Source organism: Choloepus didactylus, chromosome 7, assembly GCF_015220235.1.
Source record: "Choloepus didactylus isolate mChoDid1 chromosome 7, mChoDid1.pri, whole genome shotgun sequence".
Classification (NCBI taxonomy): Eukaryota; Metazoa; Chordata; class Mammalia; order Pilosa; family Megalonychidae; genus Choloepus; species Choloepus didactylus.
Genome location: NC_051313.1, coordinates 3,352,653 through 3,376,736, shown reverse-complemented (window position 1 = coordinate 3,376,736; position 24,084 = coordinate 3,352,653). Strand labels below are relative to the sequence as shown.

The following is a 24,084-nucleotide window of genomic DNA, read 5'->3' as shown; positions in this document are numbered from 1 at the left end:
GATATCATTTTAGGTTGACCGCACATTTAGGGAAAGGACCCCTTGCTTTGCACATAGCTAAGTACCCACTGAATGAACTAGAGCATCTGAGAATTTAGGAGAGGAGGTGCGTGAGTCCTCACAGGTGTGTTAGATAAGGATGTGTTTTAAGTGAAGATTCTGAAAACATGATTGATGACTGGTTGTTTATCAGTAGTCTTGGGGAAATTTATGCTTTAAAATGTTTAAAGTAAAATTGAGAAAGTACAACTATACCACATGCAAATTCAAGGTTTCTTACAAAAGCTTTAACCCGTTGCCCAAGAAAATGCTTTCATCATGAAAGATGAAAGAATTCACTGGAAACTAGAATACTGGGGCTACATGGAAGTGTATGTTTATTTGGGCAGATGGTAGTAATCCACTAAGCACGTGGTTATCATCTCTTGGAGAATATCCAGGACAGATTTGCCAGGCAAGCCTTCACCGGATCAGCCTGCTTTTTATTACAAAAAAGGAAAGGCACGGGAGGCACATGCATCGATGTCATTGTTTGTATTTCAGAGTCACTTCCGAGTCTCTTGGAAAGCGCAGCCCTCATCTTCATGGATAGTCCCCTGATTTCTCCATGACACTTGTACCTTAATGCCTAAGTTTAAATGCTCAGTTTCATTGTTTCTGTGCACTCAGAGAGTTAATGGCATTGGATTTTCAGCACAAGTGTGTATAACTGGATCTCAAAAGAATCCAATGCATGGTTTGGTTATTGATTGAAGAGTTAACCTGCAGGCATTTTAGAAGCAGGATCAAATCACCTGGGCCACACTGTCAGGAAGTTTGCATTGGTGTTCTGCACACAGACACACTCAAGCTCTGTTGAATTGAGGGCCGCTGAATTCCAGCTGTCATTTTCTTTTGCATTTAAACTATTGGAAAGAAATTGCAACAGCCCAGTTTTATGGACTTGTTGAAAAATGGCTTGTCACTGCAGAGAGAGTTTTCAGTTAATATCATTGAAATTGATTGGTTCTGCTCTGTGACAAGTGAAATTATTGTTTATCAGGGAAAGGTAATTACATATTTGGCCTAAAATTAATCGATATCAACAGAAAGGCTGGAGCTCAGCCCAAGTGGGGACCTTGCTAAGATGCGGGTTTGTAAAGTGATGTCGGGGGTCTGTGGCTCGATAGAGAAGGCCAGAGGATAAAATAAATGTTTTAATCATACAACCCTCTGAGAATCATAAAACGCTGTGAGCTGCTTTCTGTATTTATGAACTGCTTTTTATTATTTTTGCATCTTGTGTTTTTGAATGAGAATTGAATTTAGGGTTTGAGCCATTGGTTTTATGTTTCCGGCTGGCAATGGAACTGTGACGACTTTGCCTTTTGTGTGTGACCGTGAGCTCTGGCTCACGCTATTTTAAAGATATGCACAGCTCCAGTTTTGTTTTGTTTTTTCTTTTAGCCAAGAATATTTGTTGACAAGTTATGGTTATTTTATGAATTAGAAATGAACAGATTTTTAACTGTTCTTCCAAAAACCTTATGAACTTTTAAGCAAAAGCTCACGATATGGTTGAAATAAATGGCTGGGGGTAGCGCCTAATGCATCGCTTTGGGGGTATTTGTCTGAATTAACCATCCCTGAGCCGTCAGCGTTGAGAGAGAGGCCGAGCAGGTCCGGTGCCCAAGAGGAGGTGAGCGGATAAGGAGAGTGGCGGCCGGCCCACGCTGTCCCTGCCGCCAGGTAGTGGCTCAGGGGGTAAGGTCTGTGGCGGTTGGGGTCCTGGCTCTCAGAGGCGTCTCGCACCTGGGGCGCCCCACAGAGCCACCGTTGGCTGCCATCAGCCCCGACCCCGTGGAAACTGTCGGGCAGCAGGGCCCGGGACCGTCAGTCTTGCCCCTCTACACTGGCAGGGCACAGACCCTCAAGGGAATGGCCACCACCCAGGTTGGCACGAAAGTCCCCAAGCACAGTCCATGCCAGGGCAGATCCAGGACCGAGCAGGGGCAACGCGCTGGGTCCATCTTTTCCAGCCAGCCACGGGGAGGCTGAGGCTGGACCCGGGCCTTTCTCCAGCGTCCTAACAAGAGAAACGAGCAGGCTGGTGTTTTTATGTATCCCCCAATTCTCAAGAGCTTTTGCTTTTATTGGAAAGTTAAAGTTAACCACATCAAAATGTGTTTCCTCAACATTGTTCCTGGATTATGAAGCTCATAATTTAAGAACCATGATGGCACTTTTCTGTACTAAACACAGAAATTATTATTGAAACTGAGATTCCCCCAAAATCAGGATATAAAGTCCTACAAGCAGTGATTTTTCACCCAGTTGTTCTTTGATCCTAATGGACGTTTGTCACTAGACATCAATTGACTTTTTGCTAAATAGTCTTCTGTCCCAGCAGTGCTTTGTTTTTCCACCTTGCTGAGGTAAAAGTTGGTGTTCTGCTTCTGTAATTTATCTGGTTACAAGAGAAGCAAGACATTAATTAGTCTTTCCTTTTCCTAAAACATTATTATTATTATTATTCTGGTTAAAAAAAGCAATAGAGACCAATGGTAAATACTCAAGTAGTATAAAAATATAAAAATTAAGTATTCAATCTCACTGGTAACCACATGTCATACTTACCTTTGTAAACTTTTTACATGCATATAATTTCTTTTCCATTTTCTGTCTTTCTCTCCATATATGTAGATGAAATGAGAAAAACTTATATTTAGATGTGTGTCTACTCAATACATAAACTACTGTGACTTTCTTTTATAATTTTGCATTATATCCTGACCATCCTGCTTGCAAGCCTGATGCCTCTGAGGGGTGGAGATGTGTCCTCTGAATGTTCTGGGTCACTCAGAGTAACCGTTTCTTAAATATAGGGAATGTTTAAACAGGTTGTCAGCATCTTGCTTGGTCATGGCACGAGTTGGTTGCACGGGAGCGTGAGGCCGCGGGAAGGCATGGGGTTTTGTGAGTGCAGCTCCGGCCTCTGCATGTCGCCCGTCTGTCTGCACAGGGTGCACCTGGAGGCCAGCGCGGAGAAGTGGAGCAGGCTGCTGGCGTCTCTGGAGGAGCTGGTCAGGTGGCTGAGCGTGAAGGACGAGGAGCTCAGGAAGCAGATGCCCATCGGGGGGGACGTGCCGGCCCTGCAGCTGCAGCACGACCACTGCAAAGTAAGTGCACCCCGGGGGGGGCCTCTTCATGGTTTTCACTTTGGCTTTGATGAAGTGAGTGCTCTGAAATAAAATTCCCAACAGTATCTAAGTGGAACCAGTTACAGTAGGCTTTTATTTGCTTGTTTTTAATTGTCAGCGTTTAGGCATTTTATTGCCATGCTTTTCATTTTTTTCCCTCCAAATTAACTTCTCTCTTCATATTTAACTTAACTTTTTCTGAACATACAGGTATCTAAAGCTTGATATTTCCTCTAAGCTCTCATAAAGTTTGCCTAACTTTCCAAAAGATTTAAAAATGTTAATATATTTTAATGGGGGATTTTTATTACTACAGGTTAAATTCAGAAGTCATAAAGTCACAGAAAATTGCAAACTGTCCTGTTTATATTAAGTTAATGTGAAAAAGTAAGGAATCACGGTACTGAAAAAATAGAATAAAATTATGTTAAAGCAAATAAAAATGTTAGTATTTAAGATCATTTTATATAATCAATTTTTCTGAACTTACACCTTTTTTTGAATTACATTTTTGACTCTGCTCAAATTCCTATCCCTATGCAAATTTGTACTTTTTATCTGATAAGCGAACAGATATACTGAAATGTTATGCCAGTATTTTGATTGTTAGATCCTTGCATTATTTAAATTCTTTCCTGTATTCACTTTCCATTCATTCAAGATCCCTTCATATTTTCTGTACATCACACTGCCACCTGTTCTGTTTTTACTTTTCACATGCCATGCAAGTTCTCATTCTAAATATACCCAGTTTAATGTGATATTAGAATTTTAATTCCATATTTAAAATGACCCACACTTTTCTGAAGGAAGATATCATCTATGGAATGAGTTGCTTCATTGCAAAATGATAAGACCTGAAATTGATTTTATTTTGAATCTTTGTGACTAAGTTATTAAAACTTACCATGTGGGTAAAATTTCTCTCTCCACATGCAGAGAGACTGTGATAGGGAAATAGCTGTAAGAAAGAAAAAGGAAGAAATGGAGGGTGCATGATAAACAAACAAAGAATAGAAGATTTAAAATCACCAATTTCAGAAAAGCTTCTTTCCTCCTCCTTTTCCTGTTTTCCCTGCTATTAACTGTCCACATGCCCCTTCTCCGTGGGTGCAGGCATTGGTGATGGAGCAGAACGGTGAGCAGCTCTGCAAGGCGAGACCCGGGTGACTGTGGCTGCTGGGTTAAGCACCCCGAGCTCGTGGAGAGGGGGGTCCTTGGTTGGGGCTGCTGGTCTGGGGCTCCAGGAGGGGAGTGGGTGGGAGGCGTGGGGGTCTCATCCAGTGTGCATGCTTTGGTGAGAGGGGGCTGTAGAAGTGGGAGGAGGACAACGTCTTTACGGGGGCAGGTCAAGGAGCTGAGATGTGGGGCAGTGGGATGGTCACTACCTGGGTGATGAAGTGACTGTCAACCGGAGAGAGCTGGGGGCCAGGACGAGGATTGGGGGTGTGGGGTGCACAGCCTGGGGCTGGCATGGAACTGGTGTTTTCAGGCACCTTTATCCTGTGAGCCTCACAGCCGTGGGGGTCCCTTGGTGGGTGGGCAGGGAGCCGCAGGCAGCCTGGACCTAGGGTGCCACCACCTTTCTCCACGAGGAGGTGGTGTCAGAGGCACCCCCAAGGTCAGCGTGGGCCCAACGTGAAATTTCTTAGTGCCTGGTTCTGGATTTTTCTGGACTCACTGTCATCCTATCACAATCGTCATGACTTGGCGTGCCCGCATGACCAGTCCACTGGGGTGGACGTTCCTTGTCAGTGAGACGGTACACAGAACTTTCCATCCAACAGTCTGCAGTTCTCCAGCTTCGTGAGTTGCCTGTTAGACGATTGCATGAAAGGCACTCGTTGAGTTTCTGGGTATGGGACTGGGTGGTTTCCCACCTGCTTGTCATATCCCCACTGAAAATGATGCTTTCTACAAGTCCACGTGGACACCAGGGTCTAAATTATGATGCATTATTGTGTCGTACAATCTGCCTGTCAATTTTTCAAGGACCCCAGACTACAGGCTTTCTTCATATAACATATAGTTAATGTTTGGACAAAAGCTTCATACTTAACTCTGACAATTAAGCAGGCTAGCATGCTGGCAGAAAAAAAGCCATGGAATAGATTTTAGAGTAAACTTTTTCGGGGTGAATAACGCTAATATTTTAATATCATAGTAATTCCTGTTTTAAGCTGTTACGATGACCCAGGCACGTCGGTAAGTATTGCATTGTCTCGTCTTGCCTTCTAAATATCCTCTGGTTCAGACATCTGCTGTTTACTTTTAAGGACACTGCTCTTTATAGACTTCGAGCAATTTACCCACCACTTTGACTCAAGCGGGCAGTTGTCAGGGCCAGGACTGAACCAGGTGTCTGACTCTAAATGTACCAAGCGTCACTCAGACGTGTTTGCTGAACAGTTGCATGAGCCAGTGCTTATCTAACTCTGAGGATACACGCCCAAGTTGTCGTCCTGGCGGTATGTTTGTTAACTGCAGTCAAGGCTTAGTGGAGGAACGGTCTTGATTTGAAGGAGTACAATGAAGTGTCTACTGAAAGTACCTAATGTTTTGTCTCTTTACTGTCACCATAACTCCACTCATCAGCAAGGCAGCATGTAGATTTAGCAGCATTTGTCTCCTCTTCTTTGCTCTCAGGTGACTCTGTCCTGGCTTAGTTTAAGCAAAAATTTGAAGCCCTCTTACTCACCCTGTATTTCTCTTTATGTGCATTTTGAGAATGAACAGAAAATGAACATTCAAAAATTATCCTCAACTCCTAACATTTTAGTATATAGTGCTAACTTTGCACTAACTTAGCACTCTGCATGCATTTGTTGCATAAATTAACTCACAGGGTTTGTGGAGAAGTATCACTGGGTAACTATTTCCAACCCCGTCAGCGCGGAGATGTGTGCATGTGTTTTGGGACACACGTCCCTGGAGGGCCTGGTGACACCGTGGCCTTCCAGGGCAGCCCCCACGCGTCAGGGAGCTTCTCCACTGGCTTCTGACGTCTGTCTGAATTGTCCAGAAAGCACAAACTCAAGGGGAGACCCGAAAGCTTGGAGCGTGATATCTTCCCGTATTTTCCTTTTAGGCGGTGCTTGTTGTTTGCTGTGACTTCGTGGGTAAGGCTGGAACTCCAGGGTTCTCGAGTCCTTGCTCTGTGAGGAACGAGAGCTCTCGTGGCCAGACGTGGCCGAGAGGGTGGGGGCGCGGCCGGCGGCTCCCGTGCGGGCGATGATTTGCTGCAAAGATGCTGTGAGCCTTTTCCCGGGGGCACCATAGCAGAAAAGGCACTGGATGGGAAGGAGAATCCTTTAATTCGGGAGCCGGCTCTTTCCCCCTGAGAAGCGGCCTGGCCAACCCCCCTGTGTTCTCCCCACCTGTAAACTGGGGATGACGCACAGCCGCAGCTGCCCACACAGGGTCCTTTGGAGAAGCAAATGAAATAAGGTAAATGAAAGTAGTTGAGAAAAAATGAACTGCCGTTGAGCAATGGATTATTTTACTCAGTTATGCATGTTCCATCAAAAGCAGCTTTCTTTCCCAAGGCCAAGAGGCATATTTCCCAATTGTTAATTACAGTACTTTAATATGATTAGGGCACTTTGGTTTAAGGCAGTGAGTGCCCACCTGTAACACTGACCTTTCTTACCAAGTGTGGCCAGACCTGTCACCACATAGCTGCCCGGCGTTTAGCCTGAGTCTTGGGCCCAGCCGTTCCCTTTCTGCGAGTTTAATCCATAGTCTCTGGCCAGTGTCCTGAACCTAAAAATAGTTCTCTAATTTATCCTGAATCTTTCATTCAAGCCCGAACCTCTCTGGGCGTGCACGTGGCCGCTCTGTGTGTCGGGGAGCTGCTTCCCCACGTCCTTGGTGATGTCCTCCTCTGCCTCCGGATTCCTTCTAGCAGGACAGGGCTTTATTAGCAATCACAGAGCGGAGGGAGCCTGAGACATCACTTAGGATTCTCTTGGTCACAGTGGCAGCAAATGGGAACCGTGTGGTTTAGGGGAGCCTGAGATGGGGCCACCACCCCCTCCTGTGAGCCTGGGGGTCCCTACAGGAAGCCTCCCCCGCCGCAGCCTCCAGCCCCTGCTCCACATCTGGGTTTGGAGCAGGCAGAAGGGCTGGTCACTGCACCGCCCCCTGGGCCCTGGGCGTCCCCGCCCGGACATCCCTGCCTCTCCCCCAGTCCTGCCTGGCGTAGCTCATACATGCTCCACGTCACACGCACGTTGCTGCTGTTTCTCCTTTAAGGAATCCTAGAACCCTTTTCAAGGATAACATTAGGATGTAGCTTTAAACAGAATATAAAGAAATTTTTAAATTAATTTTCTGCATATGTCTTTTTAGCATACTGGAAAAGGTTACTATTTTTTCTTTTCTTTTAGTTTTGTCTATTATTTGAATTCTGTAAGTAATATTTTTTTCTGATTTTCTGCTACTTTAGATTCTTACTTGTCATAATAGTTAAAAAAATGTTTTTTAACTTCAAGGAACTCTTGCCTTCTGTCTTAAATGTACATAGAATCAATCAAAATCAACCCTAATGGCTCAATACTGATATTACACAGAAGTTTTTAGTCCCTAAAATTCCCCCCATAGAAGAGGGGGGGATCTGTTACTCAGTTTCTAACTCACCTCATCTTACAGAGCAGTCTGAGTTACTTATCTTCAACCACAAGGTACTGTTTAGGGAAGTTGAGTTAACTTGACCCTACCCCTCAATGCTAATTCAGGATGTATAGCAATTACCAGTTGGAATTGTTCCTCATTTTAAAAATGGAGGCAAAGAAATTTAACGTGATTTATTAACTATTCCCAGAGATAAGATCCTGAGGGGTGGACGTCTGAGCGCCTCGCCCCATCCCTGACAGAGCCTGTGCTCCAGGCGAGTGGAAGCTGGTGGGCCCCTCCCTCAGGATGGGCGACTGTCTGTCCCTGAGGCCTCTCACACTCCGCACGGACAGACAGCCAGTTCCTGATGCAGTGCCCCCCACGTGGGCCCCTCAGGCCTCTGTCTGCCCTCGGTATACAGCAAGCACTTAGCATTGTCTGGGTAGTGAGGGCCCAACAAGCAATAGCTGTTAAGGGTTTTCTCTAAACCAGGACTTGGATTTCCTAGAATATTTCTGATTTTGGTTGTACCACGCCTGCATTTTATATTTTTCTTAAAATGCATTATGTTTAGGCACTGTGAATATGAATGCCATAAGTTATATTTTTTATTTCCGCTTATTGATGGCTTAGAAGATAACTCAGAGCCGTCTGGGAATTGGGTGAAGTTGTTGAAGCAACACTATTTTTGAGAATTTATAGAGGATAAGACGTGAGACCATAGGCTGGAAGCAGGTGATTTATTTCTTGATGTAATAAAAGAAAACAGCTTATGGTGGAAGGGCTGAACCCACAAGCAGTATCTGCAGCCCTGCCGTTAGATCGGAGGTTCATGGGCAATTAGAAATGCTTCACCATGAGTCTCATTACAGTAGACTGTCAATATGGGAATGCTCCATAACTGAAAAACAAAGGAATAAAATTAATATACCTTCTGTTACACTTGTATTTGCATGACTATTCTGGGTTCACTTGGCGTTCACGGCCCCACATAACTTTGCTAAGAGGACCCGGGCTTCAAGCTCACAGGCACCCCGGATTCTTAAGGGTTGACTTAGGGGAACTCACATATTCTCAGAGTCTTCTGATTCCCCCTATAATTCTCTAGTCTAGTCCTTCATATGGGTGTCAGGGATTTAATGACACCCTTTCATGACTGTTTTTGATAATGGTGGTGCCATCACTTCATTCATTCACTCCTTCACTCACTCGTCCGCCCTAGCTGATGAGTGCCTCCTCTGCGCCAAGCATTGGAGTTGATGCTGAAGCACGAAGAGCAGGAAGGCGCAGCCTCTGCCCTCGGTGGCGTGTTTAAAGTTCTTGCTCTCCAGAGCTCTGTGCTGGTGATTTGTTGTGCATCCAAGTGTTTTAGGTGATCACTGAGACTTCCAGTTAGAACTATATGGTAAGGTCATCATTCAGAACCCAAGGTCATGCTTCAGAACTCAAGGTCATGATTCAGAACCCCCCAAGGTCACGCTTCAGAATCCCCCCAAGGTAATGCCTCAGGACCTCCCCAACGACACACTTCAGAATCCCCAAGGTCGTACTTCAGAACCCCCCAAAGTCATACTTCAGAATCCCCCCAAGATCATGCTTCAGGATTCCCTGTCACCTCAAACACCTGGCAATTATAGGTTTTGAAAAACACAGCAGAAAGCCAAGCAGGGCCCAGTCGCACCCCCAAACAAGACCAACATTTGATAGCCCAGAAACAAAGTGGGTAGTGTGGCTGGTCCCGGGCCTCTGTGCTGAGCCCCTCGCAGACCCTCAGCCGCGGCACGCACCTGCCCCTGACTTATAGTACGGAGCTCAGTCGCAGTGAGGAAAGCCTCTTCAAGGTTGCCTTGAGCTGCTGAGCTGGCCGCCCATCCCTGCTGGCCGAGTTTGGGCCAGTGGTCAAGTCTCTGTCCTCATTTTTCCTGAGGACGCACTGACCCCCTCGTCACAGGCTCTTGGCATGGCCATGAGGACCCCACACGCTCCTAATTTACTTTGCACCTCACCCGCCAGAGGCTCCTTCAGAGTCTCCTTTGGTCTTTGCTCCTTCTCACCCCAATCTCTCAAAATTGGGGTGTCCCAGAGGTCGTGTCATATCAGCTTCTCCACCCTTGACCTTGGTGGCATCGTCCATCAGTGGCCAACCCCCCCCCCCCCGGATTTGTGTCTGTTCCCTTGCCCTCTCTACTTGACATCTCAGACTTCACATCACCTGGTCAGAATTCCTGAGCTCGCCCCTCAAGCACTTTCTCCCAGGTCCCCCACTGGATGGGTAGGAGTCCTGTCCCAGCTTGGGTGACAGCCCGTCTTTCTTTCCTATCCAGTCCGTTAGGAAATCCCACTGGTTCTACGTTCAAAACGTGGGCGTCGCGCCTCCCCCGCCCCCCTGTCGGGAGCCACCGTCCCTGTCCCGGTTACTTTCAGCAGGTGGCCGGAGGGTCCCAAATGTAATCCAGTGACCCCCTCCCTGCTGGAGCTCGGCCGCTGCACCTGCCGCAGCCGGAGTCCTTTGATCTGACCCGCCCCAGCACCCACCCCCCACCCCTCACCCCCCACCCCCCACGCACACCTTTCTCGTGGCCACCCTAGTCGTCCCCCCCACCTCCACCGCCCTCTGCTGTTGGCCTCACCGGACCCCCCTGGCTGTGCCTCTATCACAGAGCAGACGGTGTCCTTGAAGCCTAGAAGGTTCTGGTCCTGGAAATCCTCACGCTTAGCCCCTTCCCAGCATGTGTTTGCTCACTCGCCCCGCCCCCCACCCCCCACCACGAGACCACGCAGGCCCTGCGTTCCCTGGAGACCCTGCCCAGCTCTGCTTTCTCTCCTTCTGTAGCATCTGCCGTCTCCTAACTGATGCACTTTTTTCTCTGTGTCTTTGTTTCTTCCTGACCCTCTAGAAGCTCAGTAAATATTTGTCAAGTGTTGAATGAACAACATTTGTTCCCAAAGATGCAGAAGGCCACAAACCGAAGGTGTTTGTTATAACACTATTTATAAGAGATGATAGCCACCTAAGTACCCGACTTCAGGACAAATGCCCCTTTTCTCTCTTTCCCCCTCTGTGATCCGTTTCCACTCATTCATGTTCTGACAAGCATTAAATCTTGAACATAACTCTACTCTTAACTGGGTGGGTCTTTGGTAAAGATAATAGCTGACAGAAATATTGGCAAGTCTTTTCTCAAGAGATAGAATAGAAATAATTTCACTTACATGGAATAATTTAAGTTGTAAGAAAATTAATCAACACAATTATACTTTGTGCTTTAGTATGGTGTTCAGTTAAGAGGTTACCTTTTTCCTATCTTAATAATTATGCCCTAATTATTCAAATCAAGAGTTGGAAATATCTTTGTATGAGGGGAAAATGAATTACATATCTTTGATTATGATGGCAGCTTTTTAAAAATAGTTTATTATTTTACCCTTATCTGCTGAACACTGCCAGGTTCTCCCAGTTTCTGCCTCAAGTTGAAATTCAGTGCCTTTGAAAGCTGGCGGAGTTAAGATTCCAAACAAATATAAGGAAAAGCTTAAACATACAGACCTTCTCGTTCAGTAATTGTTTTCATATAGTAAATTTTACAAACAGATCCAGCCTCAGAGAGGTCTTTGAAGCAAAAGATAATGGAAAAGTTTTATGATTACTACAGAGATTAAAAAATGTGCTTCTAAAACATATTTGTAATTCTCCAAGATGCTCTTCTTTAAATATAGCCATTTGTTCCGTGATTAATGAGCTTGATTCTATTAGGCATTCCTTTCTTTCAAGTATAATTTTTAATTATGAAAATAACATTATGGATTTTGTAAAATAAAGAAAACAAAACTTGGCCATAATTTCACCACTGTTACACAGCCATTTCTATGTTGCATTACTTCTTTTTGCAAATTTTCCTTTCACACAGTTTTAATAGGGCGTGTAGTTTTTATCCTTTCTATTCTGCTTAGCCATATGTCATGGCTGTTTCCTCACGTTGCTATGTGGCTGTTATCACAGTAATTTTCCAAGGCTACATAATGGTCCCAGTGGGGCTGGACTAGAGAGTACCTAAATCTTTTCCAGGTGTTGAGTACCTAGGTTATTATTGATTTTTTTATTATAAATAATGTTATAATAAACACCTTGTTGTTTGTAGCCTTCTCCATCTTTTGGATCATTTTCTTAGGATGTATTCCCAAAGGTGTAATTCTCATTCCACACGTATGAACATGGTAATTACTCTTGATACATTGCCAGCCTGCTTTCCCCAAAGAGCACCCCAATTTCCCGCCTCCAACAAAGTAAAAGGGAAGTTCCCAGCAGCCCTGCCTGTGGCTTTTTATTTGCTTTCCTCTATTTTGCCAACCTTGTCCTAATAGCACCTGTGTCAGGTGGGGATTTAGAGAGCAGTTTTAGAACATCCAATGTCTGAATTGAGTTCCTTGTCCAAAGAGAAGGGGGAAAGAACTAACTGGCTGGGTGGGTTTGATCAGATCCTGCCAAACCAGAGGGGCAGGAGCCGCCCGTTTTTGAACTGTGGGCTGAAGAAGTTTGTTTTTTATATGAATTTGTGGATGGGAAGCCACTGGGGTCACTATTTTTACCACCACAGGCCAATGCTTTGCTATTTTATTCTGGAACAAAGTGGTGCACAAAAAGAAACTTTGTATATTCGTTTTCCTTCTAAGAATCTAAAGTGACTCGGGAATCTTGCAACACAAGTTTACTGCTCAGCAAAGCGTTTGGCTTAATCGTGGAGATTCACATGATTCCGTTTTCTCATAATGAAGCCGTGTATCCCTGAGAAGAGTTAAATTGATTAACTTCACTTGCTCCTGCTCACGGAGGGTTGACTGTTGGTGTCCATCATCCGAAGCTGAAGATAGAATGGCTGGAACTTCCCTCAGTAAGTGGCAGTAGCCAGAGGCCGGGACGCTACGTCCAGGCCGGAGAGGAGCTGAGCGTGGCGGTGGGACGCGATCAGAGGCATCTTCAGAGGAATCAGCTCCCTGGCACGGGGCGGTTTCGCCGTGTTCACCCCCGCGGTCCTCTGTGTGGAGCTAGCGGGGTGGGAGAACTTACTGTGGCGTGCGAGGGGTGAGGGGCGGGCCCGGGGCCTGTGTGTGCGAGGCCGTCCTGGGGGCTGAGGCGGGCTCCGGGCTGCCCCTCTCGGGCGTCCCTCTGCCCCTCGGGGCGGGCCTGCTGGGGGCCGGGCCAGGAGGCTGTGGGCAGAGCTGCAGCAGGGGGGCCGGAGACGGGGGCCCGGGGAGGGGCACGGAGGGAGGGCGGGATAGAGGGAAGGAGGCGCCGCGGGGGCTGGGGAGGGGGCTCACAGGGGAGCAGGTGCCTTGGGGGCTGGGGAGGGGGCTCACAGGGGAGCAGGCGCCGCGGGGGCTGGGGAGGGGGCTCACAGGGGAGCAGGCGCCGCGGGGGCTGGGGAGGGGGCTCACAGGGGAGCAGGTGCCTTGGGGGCTGGGGAGGGGGCTCACGGGAGCAGGTGCCGCGGGGGCTGGGGAGGGGGCTCACAGGGGAGCAGGCGCCGCGGGGGCTGGGGAGGGGGCTCACAGGGGAGCAGGTGCCGCGGGAGCTGGGGAGGGGGCTCACAGGGGAGCAGGTGCCTTGGGGGCTGGGGAGGGGGCTCACAGGGGAGCAGGTGCCTTGGGGGCTGGGGAGGGGGCTCACGGGAGCAGGTGCCGCGGGGGCTGGGGAGGGGGCTCACAGGGGAGCAGGCGCCGCGGGGGCTGGGGAGGGGGCTCACAGGGGAGCAGGTGCCGCGGGGGCTGGGGAGGGGGCTCACAGGGGAGCAGGTGCCGCGGGGCCTGGGGAGGGGGCTCACAGGGGAGCAGGTGCCGCGGGGCCTGGGGAGGGGGCTCACAGGGGAGCAGGTGCCTTGGGGGCTGGGGAGGGGGCTCACAGGGGAGCAGGCGCCACAGCGAGGGAGGCGCCTGGTGGGCTGTAGGCTGAGGGGCCGGCTGCGTGGGTCCCAGCTTCTCTGAGGTTCTCCCCGAGGCTGAGGGGCTGGCAGGTGTCCTGTCTTGAGAAGACCTTCTCCGTGAAGGGCTGCGAGGGGCAGAGCGGTCATCCTCTGCTCTGGAAGCTTCTCCAGGCTGCTCTGTCCCCTCACCGGCTTGTGCGAGCTGCTCCCGTTCCCCAGGGAGGCAGCCTGGGGTCCCCTTGGGTCCCTCCTCCGGCTCCTGAGGAGAAGCCGTCATTGCAGGGTTGGCGCTAAAGGAAGGCCACGAGGAGGGGACGTGGGTCACACTCCAGGGCCAGGAGAGCAGGGCGGCCAGAATAGAGGGGGTGTCGGGAGGAGACGGGGAGCAGGTAGGATGGGACCTGGGCGGGGAGCTTGGGTTCCCTTCTCACCCCTGGGGGCCCCTGCAGGACCCACGTGGGGAGTGACAGGAGCTGATGGGTGATGGTTTCACGGTGTCGTCTTTCAGGGAGACGCTGGAGCTTGTGCACAGCTTGGTGAGGCCTTTAGACAGAACCAGGAGGGAGGGCTGTGCTGCAGAGAACAGGGGAGCCCCGGCCCTGGCTCCCCCCACGTTCTGCTCCCGACCTCTCCTGGCCTCCTCCGGCAGGATGGATGGCCAGTTCTGGGCAGCAGGGGCCGTGGGGATGTCCCCGCCCTCCCAGCCGCTCCCAGTCCCGTGGCTGAGCCAGCAGTGTCCTTCCATGTGGATAGCACTGGGGGTGACCGGCACTGCCCCCCCGACACGGTGAGCCATCTGACACCACTCGTGGTAAAAGTGGGGGGCAGCTGCCTGGCCTGTTGGGGTCTCTGATTTTCCCAGGGGGTCGGAGCAGGTGTAGGGGGGCAGCATTCCCGAGGACGATGGAGAGTCTCCCTCTAGGCTCTCCCGCAGGGCCTTCCCCTGCCCCCGGCTGGAGGGCCCTGGAGGTGCGGGTGGGCTGGGGAGACAGTTCCCAGGGGCATGCGGGGCCCTCAGAGCTGCTGAGAATAAACCTCTGGGGTTTAGCAGCCGCCTCGGGTGCTGAGAATCAGGTCTTCATCCACCTGACATTGCCGGGCTCTGCTGAGTTTGAGTGAGCCCAGAGGGGCCACATCCAGGGGAACCGAGGAGAGGCGGCTTGCGGGGCCTCGATGTGTTCTGCCCCTGGTGGCCTCTCCCCTCATTGCCTTTAATCTGGTTTGTTTTCAATACCTGTTCTGTTGTTTGAGGCCATTGCCACCCCCTCCTCCTCTGTTTCCTTGGCGCCCCTTTGCACCCTCTTAAAGATTTGGGGCGCTCGCTGCAGTCTGGCAAGTTAGGGTGCTGTGTTCTCTCCCCATTGGACCGTGGGTTCCTTGAGGGTTGGGGCCATGGTTGATGAATTGTCTCCTGCATCTAGCATATTTCTTTACGGTGGTATGGGTTTAATGTGTGTGAAAACTTTCATCTTGGAGGATATCTTTGTTGGAAAGGCTGTTACACTTTCTGGATAGAGAGGATGTGTTCTCCATTTATTCCTTTGGACTTGTGGGGTGTCTGGAGTTGTACCCACTTATTCTAAACATCTCAGGGCATGGAACTTCTGAGATGTGATTGCAGGTTGCTCCTTCCCCCTCGTTACAGGTGATGCAGGTCTTTCCCTACGAGGTAAAGCCTTTTCCCACATTTGTCTGGAAGGGCCTGGGGAGCCCCCACTTCTCGCTGGAAAGGAAGATGTGCGCTCTGACTCAGGCTGCTGCGCGGGGCGCTTCAGACGCAAGGCCGGCCGAGGCACGGGGCTGCCGGGGGCCACAGTCTGCAGGAGTGGGTGTCAGCCACCAAGAGGGCTTGCCCCTGACTCCCCCAACATAAAATATTTGTAGAAAAGCAGCCGCCCCAGCCTCCCCTCTCCAGCGGGGACCTCACCAGTCTGCAGACTGTTTGAACTGCCAGGCAGCTCCTTTCCGTGACCTCTGCCCCGCGTTGCCCTTTTGCCAGATATTCCCATGGCTGGTTCCGTCTTTCTTCCTACCTGTCGTCAGACGTCACTGTCTCTGAGGTGCCCCCCTGTCTGCCCTCCCTGTCTGCCCCCGCTGTGGTCGATGGTTGTGATTATGAACCCCACCTCCTTGGCCCCGTCCCTGTGCAGAGACTTGCCACCCCTCTGTCAAGGGCTGAGGTCTCCATCCCCACACGCTTGAATCAGTGCCGGCGTCATATCTTGTTTGAGCAGTATGCCGTGCCAGAAGTGACATGTGAGTTCTAGAACCGAGCTGTCTAATGGGGCAGCTCCCAGCCACTTGTGACTTTCTTGAGTGGCTTCTTTTATGTGGCATAATGCTTTCGAGGTTCATCCACATCATAGTGTGTCGGTGCGTCATTCCTTTTCATGGCTGAATAGTATTCCCGTCAGGGTATACTGATGCACCTCATGTTCTTTCTTCATTCACCAGTTGGTGGACATTTGGGTTGTTTCCACTCTTCGGATATTGTGAATAATGCTGCCATGAACGTTTGTGTGCAAGTGTTTTGCATGGACATATGTTTATAATTTTCTTGAGTATAGATCTAGGAGTCAAATTGCTGGATCATATGGTAACTCCATGTTTAGCTTTTTGAGGAGCTGCCAGATGGTTTTCCAAGGCGCCTGCACCTTTTTACATTCCCAGCAGCAGTGTTTGAGGGTTCCAGTTTCTCTAAATCCTTGCCAATGCTTGTTATTGTCTGGGAACAGGATTGTTTTGACTGAAAATATAAAGTCATTAAAACAGAAAAATTCCAATTAGACTATATTATGCTCATTAACGGTGGCCCATATATGAGTCACGTGACATTGGAACCCAAGCAGAGCACCACTTAGCAGCTCTGTGTACTAAACAGCGCACTTGGAGTTTGATTATCTTGCCATTAAAGTTTGCTGGGTGGTTTGGGAATATTGGCTTTCTTTTATGTCTCATTGAGAGGTAAAGGATGGTGAAGTGATTATATGGTTAATGTTGTTGAAAGTTACATCCATTTCTGACATGCAATTAAATGCAATTGAAATAGAACAAATTGAATAACAAAATCGCAGTTGTGAAACAGAGTATGAACGGACATTATGGAATGAATGTGTGCTGTTCCCGAGGATGTTTGGTTGGTGTTTGGGCCTGAGCACGATGTCTCGGCTCACCTGGCCTGGCTCCCACCTGCCCACACCTGCCTCCTCCGCCCCCAAAGTCGTTGTGTCCACAGGTCCCTGAGACCGTCCCCAGGAAGGAGTTTTCACGAGTGCCAGAATTTAGTGTGGTCAGAAGGAAAACAGTCTCTCCAGTCCTGTGGGGCTTTATCAGACTCAGACTTGATTTTATGCATCTGGTAGATCTGATGATGATGTTGTAAAATCAGAAATGTGCCCCTGGAGCCCCTCCTGGGTCCCACTCCTCCGGGCTGCTGGTCACTGCACTGTGATATCTTGGATGCTCGGGCGCCAGCCCGGGCCCCTGGGACCTGCCCTCTGTCCCCTCGCCTGCCTCAGGGGCTGCAGTCCAACCATCCGGAGGGCCTGCAGTTCCCTCATTCCTCCCTGAGGACCCCGTTCCCGCTGTTGGGGTGCCCTTTTCTCCCTGCCGTCCTCCCCTCGGGCACCCCCTCCACCAGGAAGCCCTCCAGAGCTGCAGGCCCCACTCCACACCAGCCTCGGCCTGCTCTGGGGGCTCTTGACTTCAGTGAGTAAAACAGGCGATCCCTGGGCTCAGGGAGCTTATGTTTTATCTGAGAGACAGAAAATTTAGAAAAACAACATAATAATGAAGAGATGTCTGCCTTGCATGGAAGAAGGGCTGGGAAGCGTGAAAAGGGTCGTGGCAGGATAAATGTTCCATGGGGCAGCAAGGAGGGCCCTCCCAGGCCACAGCGGCCCCCACCAGCGGACGTCAAGGGGGTGGGGGCCTTCCTGGCAGAGGGGAAGCCCCGGGACAAGCCTCTGGGAGAGCACCCAGGAGGCCAGTGCAGGACGGGCGAGGGGGGCCGCACACGGGCAGCGTTGCCGGCTGCCGTCCGGCTGGAGCCCTGGCCCTGGGCGAACCGGCGGGGGCTGTCCTGGTCTGACCGTCCGCACCCAAGACCTGCTCTGGCCACGCCGGGTGCAGCTGGGGGGAGGGGCTGGAAGCCGGAACCCCTGGGAAGCCGTGTCCGCAGCCTGGGAGATGAAAGGCAGGGATTCCCACACACTTCGTCCAGAACTGCCGGCCAGGAATCCCTGACACTGCGGAGTGCGGGTGAGAGGCGGGAACCGTCAGAAGAGGGCCCCCGCCCTCTGGCGTCTCGGGGGAGGGCGCAGCCGTCACCCTCGGGGGGAGTCTGAGGACGGAGCAGCCTGGGGACACTGGGCGTTCCTGCTGGACTCGGGAGGCTTGAGAGCGTTTAGGAATCTAAGTGTTGACGGCAAGTACACAGCTGAATGTTTGTGGCGGATTTAGGAAAATTTCTGCATTGGAGACATAAATTCAGGAATTGTAGACATGTAGGTGGTACTTAAAACCAAAAGATGGGGTGACAACACCTAGAACATGGGTGTAGACGAGGAAGGAAAAGGAGAGGAAGGGAGGAGGGGACGAGTGAGTAAGAAGTAATCATTGGGCTCTGGAACACTCGAATGCCGAGAGCTCTGAAGATGGGGAAAGCCGTTGGAGAAGATTGAGAAGGTGGGACAGGAGAAGGAGAAGTGGAAAACCAAGAGGTGCTATCCTGGAATATTTCAGTAGCATTCGTGTCTCCCGTGGACTGTGAACTCGTCGAGGGCAGGTGTCTTACATCTTCAGCATCCAGCATCCTGCCTGCTAAAGGACGTGCTCAATAAGTGTTTATTTGTCTAAATTAGCATGTTTGAATTTCTAGCCGAGCTGAACTGGAAGGACACTGTGTTCTGCAAAACTGTTCTGTGGGTGTCTTTCTACTCCCACATCAGGCATCCAGTTAAAAATGTGTTTTCCTCCCTTTCTGATTTTAGGAATTTGCCTGTATTTGTTTTCCTGGCTAAAGCATTTGCCAGTTACATGGACTGTGAATGTGAGTTGGTTTTCCCACCAGAGGAGAAAATGAAAGGATTTAAGGAAGCCTCTCTACTATTAGAAGTTGCGGAATTTCTTAAAAATTGCAGAAAAAAATAGTCCATGAAAAGAATCCAAAATATAAAAACTCAAGGTGTTGTAATGGAAGCAAACCCGACTGCACTGTTTCATGGGAAGAACTTGATGGGGAGGCCAAGGAAGAAAGAAAGTGCTGTCAAGTCGTCTCCAGGAGCAGACCGTGCTCTCGGCGAGCTTGCACCCGGCCCGGTGGGATGATGCGGCAGCTCCAGCCTGGGACCGTGGCCAGCCGAGGCCGTGCTTAGTGGCTCCTGGTGCACCTTGGACTTCGAGGTGTCCACTGATGATGCTGGGTTCCGAGGTGGCCGTTAGGGTGGTCTCACCAGCCCAGTTCTGGGTACTGCCTCCTGCCTAAAGTTTTGATTGACTCCCTTATTGTTAAGTTAGCTTCTTTAAGCATTGGCCCCAACGTTAGGCAGTAAATTCTACACTCAAATAGCGTATCCTTTATGTCAGAGCCTGCGGCTGCACTCCCTAAACCCTTTTTCTTGACCTCATTTGCATGCTGTCCTCTCTGCAAAGTCGAAGACACATTATAGATACCAATTATGTGGAGTGTTTCATTGCTGCCAAAACAGGAGTTTTCATGTCTCCAGTGGGAATTGACAACAGTGAGAGAGTCAGGTAAACCTGGTGGCTCCCTGTCGCGTTCCAGAAGGGTCCCCACAAAGCCAGCACACCCTCCCTGGGACCCTGCCGGTCTTCCTTCTCATCTCTGTACCTTCCCTCCGCTGTGACTTGAGTCGACATGGATTCCTCCGAGAGAGTAACGGTGACCTCATCCCCACTCCGGGTGCAGGGACTTCAGGCGCAGCGCTGGGACCTCGATTAGTTCAGCCAAGTTCCCTGGGCTTCATTTTCCAATCTCTCTCTCTCCCTCTGTCCCTCGCTCCCTCTGTCCCTCTCCCTCTCTCTCTTTGTCCCTCTCTCTCCCTCTCTCTCTCTCCCTCTGTCTCTCCCCACCCCCTCACCACACACACACACACACACACACACACACACACACACAGCCAGTCAGAGCTTCTAGTTACCTTGGATGACCATGCACTACCTTGCTAAATGGATAAAATTTCCAGCTGCCATAAAGGAACTTGATAAGTTTGTTGACCCAAGTGTCCTTACTGCAGACAAAAGTACATTTCCATTTGGATTTTTGAGGTTCTAAAAAGAGCTACACAGACCTCCCCTCTGTGCCCTGCTCTCCTCTCCCCTGTTCCCCTCAGGAGCCCCTTTCCCCTTGGCCTTGGGGTCCTGGCCTTCTTCTTTCTGCTCCCTAAGATCTGCCTTCACCCTGTTGTGTTTCCAGGGCTACAGCTGCCCTCCCTGAGGCACCTGCCTCCACTCTGCCCTGTCTCCGCGTTCACTCCCTTCCATGTCTCTCACTCCCTTCCAGGTCTCTCTGGAGAAGGCTCTGAGCAGCTTCTGCAGATTCTCCTCCTATTGGGCAAACCAGGGGGGAGGGCTCCTTCCCGCCCCCTGGTCTTCCCTTCAGCTACGTGCCTTCAGCAGGTGCGTTCCTGGCTCTTGTTGCCGTTACAGAGAGGAAATCCAGCACAGCCCTCACGCACTGTTCTGAAGACCCTTTCCACTCCCACGCTGACGGGTTAGATCTGGGTGTGGGAGATGCAAAGTCTTAGCTGCTAGGATTTTTAAATTCTGTTGCTTTACTCACTGCTGTTCACTGATAGCTTTTAAGCAACATGGTTTCTCATGGTATTTTATGTATTTCCAGATGGTTCTGAAGGTAAATACTAGTACTTTCATTCCTCTGGAGCTTCTTGCTCTAACAACACAACAATCTAAAAAAAGAATAGTCTCAAGACCTGTATTGTGTGTATATATACATTTCTGGATTAAAATGACTTTTTTTCTGTTTCCTTTATATCTCTTTTATTTCCACGTATCAGGAGCTTCAAATGTCAGAACAGAATTATTTTTCCTGGAATGGAGCACGTGAAACGTCTTCACAAGCTGCGTTTCTTAGATATGGGGGGAGGGTTTCGCTGTAACCCCCCAGCTCTTGGGTGCAAATGTACCTGGATGTTCTGCTGACGTGCGGTCGCTTCAGGCTTAGGTAGCTGCCAGGAAGGACTCGTAGATGTACCTGTGGATTTTAGAGAAAGTTTTATTTCATCCTGTATCCTATACTTCATTGCTGTATTTTAATTGCATTTTTGTGTTTTGTGTTTATTTTAACTGAAATTAAATCAAAGTAATTATTTAATTAAATTAATTATTTTAATCAAAGCAATAATTATCTGACCACTTAAAGGTCAGATAATTTTTACAGAGCATAGAACAAAACCCAGCCTTCTCTCCTGGTCTCTCCCTGCCCCGCCCGCAGCTCCTCGCAGCCCTCCCGACAGGGGCTGAGCTTATGACCACAGTTTTTCTGGTGTTTAGCTCCATATTTTTAAATAATATGATTATTCTGGTGGTTCTAGATTTTTAATTTTATGTTGTCTTCTGTGGAATATGAGGGTTTAGCCCACAAATACCCTATCATCCCAAGATATTCATATCAGATACTATTGTTTAAAAAATGTTATGTTCAGAAGAAAAGATTTTCTTGATTCTAAAATGCTGTTAGATGCAGTAAATTAGAAAATTAAAAAATACAGACCATTCTTATAATCCAGAGAACTATACAAAGTGCACAGTGAGAGCCAGTGGGGTTTGGTATATATGCATAATTTTAAGAGGCTAACAGAAAATTAATGATATTTGATTTTGCTACAGTGTTACTCTAGCACCTGAGAAAATCCTCATGCATCCTTCTCTGGCAGCAGTCACTGAAAAAGTTCTGCGGCTTTTAAACCCTGGGCAATTAAGAGTCTTAATCACCAAACGTTTTATAAGGGCAGGGGTGAAAGTTTAGCCCTGCTTAAAAGAACAAATGTGCTGAAGAAACTGTTCAGAGAATCATGGATTTGCAGGGAAAAAACCTCACAAGGAAAAAAAAAGTAATTGCCTCAGCATGAAAGATGGAACGTATTTTAAGATAATTGGAGACTCTTGTGTGTGTTCTCTTTGGTTTAGTTTTGATTTCATGTACTTTCATTTGTTTCTATCTCTTATTTTTTTCTTACTTCTTTTTCTTAGTATATTCTAAAGAATGTAAAGCACTTCTGAGGATCTTATTACCACTTGTGAAATTGCTTTCTTCTGTGCTGCTGGATGTAATTTGTCTATTTTTTAAGAAAAATATGAGAACAGGCTTTTATATTTTAGCAATCTCACAGTAGTAAAAACCCTAAAAGTGCATTTTGTGTTAGTTCAAATGCACTGCGACAGTTTCCCTTGGCTGTCTATTTTACAGACATTTCTCTTTTGCATATTTAACTTCTACAGGAATCGTCTTTTGGCTTATATTCACGTTTTTGGTCCATGTTGTAGAATGTACCTTTGCTCTTTTAACCCAGCTAAGCCCTGGTTATCAGCCGTTCCCTCGAGGAGCGCGGTCGGAAGTGGCCCCTCGGAGGAGGTGCAGCTGCCTGGTGGGAGCATGGTGGGTCTCACCGACCTGTGCTTCTCTTTGCAAAGGCCCTGCGGCGGGAGCTGAAGGAGAAGGCGCCGTCGGTGCTGAGCGCCGTGGAGCAGGCGCGCGGGTTCCTGGCCGACCAGCCCATCGAGGCCCCCGAGGAGCCCGGGAGGGGCCCGCAGTCCAGAGCAGGTGAGCCGGGGTCTGTGCAGTCCAGAGCAGGTGAGCCGGGGTCTGTGCAGTCCAGAGCAGGAGAGCCGGGGTCTGTAGCGCGGGAAGACACGATAGGGGACCGGAAAAGCAAAACCCAGCGGGGGATTTCCTCACCGCCTTTCAGGATCTGATATCAATGTTTTGTAAGTGTACTTTAATCAAATGTCATTAATTAACAAATGTCTAGGCTCATAATTACAAAAAGAAACTGCTGTACTTCAAAAATTACAAAAAAATTACGAAAAGTTAACTGCAGGAAAAAGGGATTTATCTAAAAAGCATAGCATAGCCGTAATACTCATATGTTTAAGACATTAAATGTTGCATTTCTTGTTTTTAAATAGATTATGTATTAAATGATGGCAAGTAGAAGAATGGTATTAAGATACAAAAGTAAATATATAAAATAATTAAATATGTATAAAGTAATATTTTTTAAACTTCTGCTTTTTTAAGATTATGGTTTAAATTAAGACATCAAAGTACCTTTCTCTAATAAGTAATCAACTGAATTTCTTTAATTTAAAAATAATCTCAAATGGCATTCATGCACTTTGCTTTAAAATGGAAGCAATAACTCAATAGCAGAAAAGCAAACCTCACCTAGTAAGTGTAAAGGTGACTTTTGGGACCAACACACAGCTTGATTGTGATCTCTCACTGCTGACAATAAAAGCCTCCACGGTGCGGTTTTGAAATAAACATGCCATTTGGGATATCTTCCCTTGGTTGTGTCCGCGGTGAAAGCAGACGAGCCCCGCACGGGGCCCACAGTGCAGCTCGGGAGCGTGTTCCTGGCGGGGGCTCCGGGGGTGGTGCGTTCCCTGGCCAGGGCGGCAGCCCCCGGACACTCAGACACTCGGCAGGCCGCCCTCTTCCCGCAGAGCCTTCTCCAGGAGAACCCGTCCGCAGGCTGCACCACTGTCCCGTCAAGGCCTTGATTTCCTTGCACTGTTTGAGCTGCGTGTTGCACGCACGTGTGTACAGCACAGCCACATCGTGCTCTCTGGGCCCTGCAGCCGGCCGCTCTTTTCTGCCGAGGCACCCTGCTGCCCACCTGGAGCCAGGTCCCCGCTCTGTCTTCCAGCTCTCCCCCAAACCCTGCGTCCGCGGAGCACTCAGCAGTATCTGTCCTGAAGAATGGATCCTCCTGAGGACCCCTTGGTGTGTGCGTGTAGACACACACATGTGTGCACTTACCTGCGGCACTCCACACACACCTACGGGCTCTGGGGCTGTGTGCGGAGCTGTGAGTAGCTTTGGTGGAGTCTGTCGTGACCCTTCGCTTGTGCGCGGCGTGTGTGCCCTTATTCTCTCCCCCACCTTGGCCCGTTCCGGATCAGTTCGTCTTACCAGATCCCACAGTGCTCCACCCCGATCAGATCAGACACCTGTCGTGTCTTTCCTTGGCTGCCTGAGAACACCCTGACTCGTGCTGACATTTGACAGCCCTTGTCGATTTCTCCGCCTCCTCCCTCTGCCTGTTTTCCTTGTCTGTAGGGGACCCAGGGCCCCCTCCCTGGGTGCTGCTTCTCCTCCGCCGTCTTTG

The 24,084-nt window shown here is 49.2% G+C and overlaps 1 protein-coding gene across 13 annotated transcripts in view; it reads left to right on the top strand.

Annotated features, from left to right (window-relative positions):
• UTRN (utrophin) overlaps nucleotides 1-24,084 on the top strand; it is a 473,101-nt gene that overhangs the window by 356,629 nt on the left and 92,388 nt on the right. For all 13 annotated transcript variants that reach the window (XM_037844841.1, XM_037844842.1, XM_037844838.1 and 10 more), the window contains 2 exons: nucleotides 3,002-3,158; nucleotides 22,385-22,514. In XM_037844841.1, coding sequence (XP_037700769.1) covers nucleotides 3,002-3,158; nucleotides 22,385-22,514 — 287 coding nt within the window. The remainder of the gene's footprint in view (nucleotides 1-3,001; nucleotides 3,159-22,384; nucleotides 22,515-24,084) is intronic.